Source organism: Haliotis asinina, chromosome 3, assembly GCF_037392515.1.
Source record: "Haliotis asinina isolate JCU_RB_2024 chromosome 3, JCU_Hal_asi_v2, whole genome shotgun sequence".
NCBI lineage: Eukaryota > Metazoa > Mollusca > Gastropoda > Lepetellida > Haliotidae > Haliotis > Haliotis asinina.
The window spans coordinates 82,174,920-82,185,611 of NC_090282.1; the positions used below are offsets into that span (position 1 = coordinate 82,174,920).

A 10,692-nucleotide genomic window follows, 5' to 3' on the forward strand; every position below is an offset into this window, starting at 1 on the left:
ACAATAATAGACGTGGGTGAGTGAGCTCTCACTAAGTTGTGGATAACTTTACCCATGGCAAGCGATTAGTGAAAACCCATACTCTCATATGTTTCACTGGTGTCTATTGTGATTTGCAACTTATCTGCTGGATGTACTCTACAGTTGAACTTGTTTTCGCCATGACGAAGGGAAAACAACGGACAAATGATTCCAAGACACCATGCTCGCGCCCGGCAAGTGAGAAAAGGAAACAGACGTCACCTGTAGAACATCAGCCGCCTAAGTCATCAAGACCGATGTTACAGTCGACACTATTCTTTCAGGCCCCACCTGAACACAGTTTTAGTGCGTTGTCACCAACATCGACAAGTACGCCTAAACAGACAGCAGCTACCGCAAGCCCAGGCACTGACAGAACTATTACACCAAATGCTGATAAAACACCCCTATTTCTGTCCACCTCACTCTTCCAATTCATCAATGATCCATCAACAGATGTATTAACATCGAAACCTTCTCGTGCTTTAATGCTGCCAAGAAAAATTTCAGCAAGCATTTATGAAGACTGCTGCTGATCTCATAACTGAGCATTTTAAATCTGTTGCGCAACCTCTCCAAGCCGAAATCTCTAAACTAAAAGGCGAGATCGAAACCCTCAAAGCTGAGATTGTACTGCTTAGAAAAAAGTTACGCAGAAAACGGATGATTTAGAACAGTATAGCAGAAGAAATTCAGTCAGAACTGCAGGCATAACTGAAAACGAGGGAGAATATACACACGAACTGGTAACAGAAGTGAAAACTGTGCACCCGGATTTCCGTATCTCGGACATCGACAGGAGTCACCGAATCGGCAGGAAACATTCGGAGAAACGACGAGATATTATAGTCAAGTTTGTGTCCTACTGAGATAAACGAAAAGTCATTATCAACAGGTCCAAACTGAGGACAAAATATCCCAATGTGTACATAAATGAAGATCTCACGCAACACAGGAGCAAACTTTTCAAGTGCACAAGAGACTTGATGAAAAGACATAAGACTGAGGCGACATGGACAGGCGATGGACGAATTTACATCCTAGAACAGCCGGAGGGAGCAACTCATGTGATCTCGTGCGAGGCCGACCTGGTCAAATATAAACAGAACTTAATTTAATCACCTGGATAATATGCGACTGTACTAAACGTATTATCCACTCAATTGTATATATCCTGTAAGTAGACACATTGTAAATATGTACTAGTATATGAGAAACTGTTGATTTCCACAATGATGATTTAATGTCTTATGTTCCTTGTTCTACATGTCATTGGCTGTAGGATAGTTTTTTGTATTGTTATGAATCCCTTGATACTTAGATTCCTCCTCTCTGACTCTATCTCTATCATACTGTGCAAGCTTCTTTCTTCTGCCTTCATCAGATCCATTCTTCAAGTATTATCAGTTATCTGTGAAAGTTTACTTATCCGTCATCCTTCTATCTACCCGAAATATGTTGTGATCACACTCAAGTTTAACATTTGTTCGCGACAACACAAAATAACAGTGCAATGTTTGTTTAATCACATAATGTCATATTTTTTCATCTAATTTTATCTGAGTATATACTACTCTCCCTGTACTTACATGGGTAATGATATTATGCAACACCGTGTGGAGTCTTTAATTGTGTAAACTTTAGAATACAGGTTAGATAGAGCGTCCGTTATGCGCATCGTTCACTTGATACTGTAACGCTCTTTGTACGTGAATTGAGGTAAGTGTTTGAGATCTTTCATAACGAATGGAAAGCATGCACGATGTTTCTTACTGTCTGATCACAAGCTGGTAATGTTAACGTAATCTTTGTGTTACTATTGTTATTATTGATTGCTGGGGACATGCAACCCAACCCAGGGCCACTGACCCATGGCAACACTGTCGGTGACCATTCATTGTCTACTTTCCATCTAAATACTAGAAGCGTACGTAACAAGCTTTCTTTTTTGAGTGAATTCTTGTCATATCACAACGTTGTTTGTTTCAGGGAAACGCACTTGGACGACAGTATTAAGACTGAAACGCTAATCTGGGGAAACTTCCACGAGCCAGTGCGCAAAGACAGAAATATGTTTGGGAGTGGTTTATTACTTTATGTTAATAAAAGTCTGTATTTTAAGAGAATTCTACTATGTACAGTATACCGACCAGAGTATAATTCATTGGACTTTTGGGCTCGGTTAGATAATAGCGTTGAAAGCGCTCTTGACATGTCGTCAAAGGTTGTTGTTGTTGGTGATATAAATGAAAACCTCCTATCCACTAGAAAACTTAACGTAACTGAACTCTTGGTTTTGAAAAATTTAAGAAATGTTATATCAGAACCAACTAGAGTAACCAAAACAAGTAGTACATTGCTTGATCCTGTAATTGTCAGTGAAGACATTGACGTTGTTGACAGTGGTGTAGTTGAGTTTGATAACAACATAAGTGATCACTGGGGAACGTATGTTAACATAAGTACATAGTTATGTAACAGCATATCCTATAAGCGAGAAATCTGGTGTTACAATAAGGGTAATTATGAAATGCTCAATTATCTTATAGAAAATGCAGAATGGAAGGACTGATGTTAATGATGCTTGCTCACTGTTTTATAACAAATTTACCCAACATGTCAAATCATGCATTCCTTAAAAAAATAGTAAGTATTCGTCCAAATGACAAACCATGGTATGACTCTAATTTGAGGAGGGAATCCCGAAAAAGAGAGCGATTACGGAGAAGGGCAAAAAAAAAAAAAAAAAAAAAAGCGAGAGAGCGATAAAAAAGCTTATTAACACCAGAGAAACAGAGTAAACAACATGAAATGCTATGCGAAAGAAAACTGTTATTCCAATATTAATAGCCTACGATTGGAATTATACTCTGAAAATAAATCTTCATCTTGGAAATTATTACGCTATATTGTTAAAAACTCGGGCTCTACTTTGCATATTCCTCCTCTCAAGCAGAATATTGATGATGAATTTCCAACGCTATTTTCTGATCTGGAAAAAGCTGAAAAACTTAATACATATTTCGAATTAATATGTCGTTTGAATGATAAAGATGTACCATTACCACATTTTCCATCAAGGAACGATATGCAGTTAGAGAAAATAGTAATTTCTGAGAAGGAAATATCTGATGTTATAAAAAGTCTACAGCTAATTCAAAATAAAGCTTCAGGGCCTGATAGAATAAGTCATAAATTATTAAAGAACACCGTTGATTCCCTATCTAAACCCCAGTGTTTACTGTTTAACCTATCGTTGCAATATAGTGTGTATCCAAACAAATGGAAAAGTGCATATGTCATGCCACTGTATAAGAAAGGTGATCACTCTATTGTTTCCAATTATATATCTGTTTCTCTCATAAGTTATATAGGAAAACTGTTTGAAAGAGTGGTATATAAACACTTGTATAACTATTTTCATGTTAACAAGCTTTTATACAAGCATCAATCATGCGTTCAAGCGGGTCACTCAACTGCCCATCAATTAATTGAACTTTACCACCATATTTCTACATCCCTCGATAGCAGAGAAAAATATTGTATGATATTTTGCGATGTATCCAAAGCTTTTGATCATGTGTGGCACAAAGGACTCGTTCGTAAATTAGAGATGTATGGTATCAGAGGCCAGCTTTTACAATGGATATCGAGTTATATAAGTGATCGCAGTCAACACGTCTTCGTAAACGGAGCTATGTCCAATCCCAGGTATTTAACAGCTGGTGTCCCACAGGGATCAGTATTGGGACCCTTTTTGTTCGTGGTCTATGTTAACGATATTGCTGATAAATTAGATTGTGCAACAAGACTTTTTGCTGACGATACCTCGCTTGGAAAATCATCGAAAAGTACTGAGGAAATTGAAACTTCTCTCAATGCCAATTTAAACATATTATATAGCTGGAGCCAAAACTGGTTGGTATCATACAATCCTGAAAAAAATGAAGCTGTGTTGACTGATGAAACTGAACAATTGAAATTATTTTTTGACGGGAAGCAAATCAATTTGGTAAACAATCATAAACATCTCGGAGTAACATTTGAGGCAAACACTATTGAGGAATAGTAACGGGTCGACCTAGATATATCTCACGACAAATTCTGTATTGTGAGACAGGATGTGAAAAGCTTGATGAACGAAGAAAAAGAAGAAAACTTTGTCTATTCTATAAAATTCAAAATATTTTGGCCCCTGTATACTTAAAAGATATTACTCCAGATAGTGTGAGATCAAGATCTAATTATAACCTAAGGGATGCTAACAATATAATCGTCCCTTCTGCAAGACTAAGACTTTCGTTTGATTCCTTTTTTCCATCAACTGTAACAATGTGGAATAATATTCCTTAGACCGAAAGAAATCGACCTTCATTGCAAAGTTTCAAGTCATACCTAAAGAGCGAGGAACCTGTAGCGTCATCATACTACTCGTTTGGAATTAGAAAACTTAATATTATACACACAAAGTTTAGATATATGTCTAGTCAGATAAATTATGATCTGTATCGTTTGAAAATGAAAATTCTGCCTCTTGTTACTATAGCAATGCTTGTGAAAATGTTCATCACTTCCTATTGGAGTGTAAATTGTATAACATTCAAAGAGAGATATTAATGTTAAATCAAAAAAGTACTGTAAAACAAGATTCTCCAATCACCCTGTCATTGATGTTATATGGAAGTCCTGATATGACCACTGAACAGAATGAATACGTTTTCAAATGTGTGCAAACTTACACTCAACAATCAAAACGTTTTGTGTGATTATATAAATTGCGTTCCTTCCTCTCTTTCATTTTCCTGCCTCTTCTCTCTATTCCTTTCTAAGATGTGTAAAATTTAAATGTACATATGTAAATAGTAGGGAGTGGGTATTTTTAGTTGGATAACTTGTCCCCAATCCCGTTCACATTTGTGAATAAAATATGTTTAAACCAACCTCATGCATGCCAAGTGTTATTTAATACTTAATAATAGTTGGTTAGCTAATGTTTATGTTGGAAGAGAGATGTAAACCTGTTTATGTTTAGAATACACATATGGTATAGTTCTTTTGGTTACCTTTTTTCGACTACAGGTTGAGGAATTGATATATCCAGTATGCGTCATCACAACTTCCTCGTTCAGACAATGTGTGGGGTGGCTTTCACTCTTTGGAATGGTGAGTCTATTATGCGACCCTAGAGTGTTTGCTGTGAAAACGTACAGATGAACTTCACTTTAAATATAAAAAGTAAACCAAATGTAGTGAAATTAAGATTTGAAACTATGATCGTTTGTATGCTTTTACACATGTCATATGCCACATAGGCCCTACCTTGTGATCAGTTTTCAGGTATTAATATTGCTAGTGTTCAAATGTATGATATATGTATGATATAACACTGATTTAGCATCTCGCCATTCACGTGCGCCCAGTGTAACATGCAGACAGCTTAGTTCGGGAAATACATGTATGTACTTCTACAGTTACAGGCTTCCCACGGTGTGAGGATTTATACAGCCCAGCTTATTGCAGAAGTATGTTCTGCGATCAACCAGGAACTGGGGTTCTGTGTCAGAAAACATGCGGTCTGTGTCCAGAAGGTGAGAAAAAAACGTATACACAAACTACTAGTTTTGCCAACAATCTCTCATAGTTTTATAATTTAGTTATATATACACCGAGTCACCAGTGCCAGTCATGAAGGGTGTACAATGCTGCAAATTTCCGTATCCTTTCCTGTATTTCCTTCATTAGTCAGACAACGTACTCTTATGCAGTTTTGGCTTCAACTGTAAAATCTCATTTTTACTCATACAGATTGGAAAAAAAATCAACAACCACAACCACTGTAGAAGAGACCATATTGATAGAATGCTCTGTGCTACATTCTCAGGATTTAAATATCGCTGAGCGCGGCGTAAACCTAAACTCACTCACTCACTCACTCACTCACTCACTCACCTCTTCTTTCAACTTATTGTTCAATCTGTTTCGGGTTTTAAAGTGGTTATAAACCATGACTGACTGTGAAACGTGTTTTCCACAGATTGCAGGTTGGGATACTTCAACGATGGTTCCTCGTGCAGGAGATGCAAGGATGGTGTCGATGTACGTCATTCAGTCGACTACAGAAGGAAATGCGATGTTCCCTGTAACCACGGCAATACGTGGGGCCCAGACTGTCTTACTCCATGCAGCAGAGGTTGTAGGAATCAGACATGTGACCGGTGGACAGGACACTGTCTTCAAAACTGCAAGTCAGACTACTATGGGTCTAAATGTGGTTTCCATTGTGACGGGTGCAGGTCGTGTGTAGACAAGGTCGAGACGTGTGACAATGAGGGAAGGTGCTTGTGCGGCTGTAAGAGAGGAAAACGAGGAGATAAATGTAACCAAGAGTGTCCAAACTGTGAAACGTGTTTCGGAAATGACTGTACATGTCAAGACGGATTCAGGGGCACGTTGTGCAGTGAGATCTGCGAAAACTGTAAGAGTTGTAATGTAGGCAAATATACATGCAAGGCTGGTTTCCATGGAGATGCCTGTACAGTACCCTGTCCCCAGAACTGCTCCCAAAACGAATGTGGTCAGGAAGGAGTTTGTACACGGGGTTGTATATTGGGATGGTATGGACGATCGTGTGATATACAATGTAGAAATTGCGTAGAGGATCAGTGCACATTAAACGGGACATGTATTTCCGGATGTATTAGCGGATGGTATGGTGCCAAGTGTGATGAAGCCTGTGATGTCAGCTGCGATGACACACTGTGTTACGGCAACGGAACCTGTGAAAGATGTAAGCCCGGATTCCATGGCGACCGTTGCAAGACCACATGCAGCACCCTCTGTCATAACCAGACATGTGACCGGAGTGGAACTTGTTATTCCTGCAGAGTTGGGAACTTTGGGGTCATGTGTGAGCAACATTGCAGTTCCAACTGTGTGGATCACACCTGTAAACAAAGATCAGGAATGTGTATCAGTGGTTGTGCCACGGGCTGGTACGGAGATACATGTGATGTAAACTGTCCCGATCGATGTGCCCCACGTTCCTGCGACAGAGACACTGGTTCCTGCCCATCTTGTATGCAGGGATTCCAAGGCTCCAACTGCAACGTCTCATGTCCACAGTACTGCACCAAATGTGAACAGTATGGCGACAAGTGCCTCATTTGTCAACAAAACCATTTTGGGTACAAGTGTGAAAAACAGTGTTCATCTGGCTGTGAAGGATTAATATGCCACCGCGAAACTGGAAGATGTTCACACGGATGTACTGGAACTTTCTACGGCCATTTCTGCAACAGTTCCTGCAGCGACCACTGTGCCAACAGAGCCTGTGATACAGGAAAGACCGACCTAGATGCACCCAAGTGTACTGACGGGTGCAGAGATGGATGGTGGGGGGACTACTGTGACAACGCCTGTTCTCCTCACTGTGTGAAATGTGACAGACATCATGGCCAGTGTCTGGCTTGTGAAGACACGAGATACGGCGAGAAATGCAACTTAACCTGCAGCACTTCATGTCTGAAGTCACAATGTAACCTGACAGGAGACTGTATAAATGGATGTGAGAGCGGGCGTTACGGAAGCAGATGTTCTGGAAGATGTCCTCGTGTGTGCAACACTTGTCAGCATGATCGTGTCTGTGTTACTTGTGCTGATGGCTGGAGGGGGAAACACTGTACTGGTAAAACATTGAGTCCTAGCTACAGGAAGCGCAGCAGATTATGGCAGATTTTGATGACAATATAACATTAACAGTTTTCTTGTGTAAACATTTCACTCGTTATTTCGGCTTTCTTTACATGCAGGTAATGCATTTCATGAAAGTCTTTGTCCGTATTTTCAGAACCATATTCACTTCATCGCCATACTTGGTTCCTGTATGTCGTGATTGGTGTCTTGGTGTCAGTTGTTCTCATCATGGCAGCTCTCTTCATTAAACGGTAGTGTTTAGAGACCACTTGGAATATATATTTTTGAAAAACCAAATCATCATCCGCATTGAATAGTTAGTCTCTAAAATACGTATACAGTAACAAGTAACATTGGTTTTGATGAGGTTCTCTGGTGGTCTGAGTCTAGATTTTCGAAGCTCTCTCACAGCGTTATAGTCGTTAACATTGACTTGCGACTATCATAGCTCTAAGAGAGCTTCGAAAATCTAGACCCAGGTCGTCAATGTTGCAACAGTTAACTACGCACAGTTCCTTTTCGAGATAGAAAACTCTCGGGTTCGAATCCTATATTGTCCTGATAATAATCATGTGTTCAGCACACTGTACTCTTGGTAAACACCCTAAACTCTGCATCACTTCTGACTTTCCAGCTCTACAAATATCTACAATTAATGTGTTATTTCTGTGTTGCAGACACGTCTTGAACGGTGTTCCTGGGATATACGTTTCACCTGTATTCAACAGTCTGGAAACAAGATCTGACAACACCTCTCTGGAACACCTTGGAGAATCACGTAACAGTGATTATCGACATTATGAAATGATTCAAGACGAAGCTTATCCACAGGCGGTTGCTCCAGATGAATATGACGATTCGTCTTTTCATCTCCCAGACTCTAGAGGCATTAAAGCCAGCCGAAGACAGTGAGGATTACATGCATCTGGCCACGGTTTTTGATTAGATTCAAGTCTACACGCTACACCATACGTTGCCCGTCAGTATTGAAGGGTATATAGACTGACGTGTCTCAATGTTATCCCATTTTTAGCTAAGATAGGAAGTACAGGGCAGATGTACTTATACCGGAGCCACTACACGTATTTTCTGCACATGATCAAAAGGAAGCTTAAAGTTAGGGTTAGGGTTATACTTCTATATACAACAACTGGACGTAGATAAAACAATGGTAACGGTATAAGTAAAGTGCTTCCTTGTACATAAACCAGTGTCACCCGAAGGAACGGTGGACCTGGAATGTTTCTTCTTGCTAGACTAATTACATTGCGGGTGTGTCTAATGCATACTTGCTTTGGTATGAATCGGAAAGAATACCTCAAATAGGCATATACAGCAGACGTAAAAATAACACTACTACTTCATTCAGGAAATATCGCAAATAACCGGGGAATTGGGCAATTCGGGCAGGAACTATATGACATGTTCCTTACGTGAGCGGAATATACTAGTATGTTTTGTTTCTTTGACATTTTTCGGGAGCATTTTGCTTCTTTAAAGGTGAAGGAAACACTCAGAATTTGGACAAACCAACCTGTCCTGGTACGTTATACAGTTATCTCCCTTACACAGCATTAGCATTAGCAAGAACTACCAGTCGTATGCTACTAGTTAATAACATTGGTTTCAACGTTACTGGTTTTATACCACTGTTTCCTTTTACAGAAGGATCCTTACCTATTATATCTCCTGCGATATAAAACTGAAAATGTATTTACCTATATGACATCTGTTCTCAAGTCTACATGCAGTATAAGCTGTACGAAATACGCTTTTCCTGTAAAATCTGACACTGGTTTGTCCAAAATATAGGATCTGTTCAACTCTCACATTTTGTCTCTGTGCGCGATCTATGAATGTAGTGTAATTTGTCAATTTCTTGAGCTACATATACATAACTCTGAATCATTGTATATACAAACCACATCCATATTGTTGTCAGGGAAATACAATAATATGTCATCTATAAATTCAGTGTCTCAGCATCCATGAGGAAGCCTTACTTCCGATTAGTGTTTTAATCAGCCAAAGAGATCGAACTTGTCCTTGTATCTATGTCTAATGTCTAATGAACCGATATGTACATTCTAAATATATCTAAACAGTGTGCTATCATATTTTTAGTTTACGACATTTCAGGATTTCTCTCCCTCCTTTCAAAAGTCTTATCTATGTATAAAACTAGAAACGATCTGTACTTTAAGTTAATAACGCCCACCTCTTCATCATCTTCACCAAGCGGCACGTATGTAATAGCACTGACGTGACACCGCTGTGACATATGATAATTTCACTAGAAAGAGACTTCTGTACGGTAGACATCGTGCCTGGTTCTCCGTCCGGTTACGGGGCGGCGGGGTAGCCTAGTGGTCAAAGCGTTCGCTCGTCACGCCGAAGACCCGCGTTCGATTCCCCACATGGGTGCAATGTGTGAAGCCCATTATCTGGTGGTCCCCGCCGTGATATTGCTGGAATATTGCTATAAGCGGCGTAAAACTAAACTCACTCACTCACTCACTCCGTCCGGTTACAAACATCGTGATCGTTGATGAATTATCTCCCTTACACTACATCGTCAATGCCATGGCGGGCGTTTTATTTCCCGTGTCAAACTGATAATCATTTCTTGAATATATGAACATAGTATAAGGTTCATCTTGACTTAAGTACAGTTTCCATTTTGTGTTCTTTCTGCTTCTCTTTCATCAACTGTTTTGACGATTCCCTTTACTCTTCTCAACATCAGTTCAAAAATTGTCGAATATACCTGAAATGTTAGTCTGTCTTTCTACCAATAAAGCATACCTTTTTATCCTTTAGTGTCGTACATGCCTATACATCTATACATTGACCTCTTCACAGTTTATAAACGTACATATCAAGATATCGGGGAATTCACCATTATTTGTTCAACAATAGTCAGGGACGTATGGTAAGTTTCTGTCTTGTTCAGTAATACTCAGTAATGTAAAGGTTCTG

The 10,692-nt window shown here is 39.4% G+C and overlaps 1 protein-coding gene across 1 annotated transcript; it reads left to right on the plus strand.

The window, feature by feature from the left end:
- The first annotated feature begins 5,545 nt into the window (after nt 1–5,545).
- LOC137279086 (cell death abnormality protein 1-like) lies at nt 5,546–7,770 on the plus strand. The gene is made up of 2 exons (XM_067811561.1): nt 5,546–5,609; nt 6,056–7,770. The coding sequence occupies exons 1-2, from the start codon at nt 5,546–5,548 to the stop codon at nt 7,768–7,770; spliced, it is 1,779 nt and encodes a 592-aa protein (XP_067667662.1).
- The last annotated feature ends 2,922 nt before the right edge of the window (nt 7,771–10,692 follow it).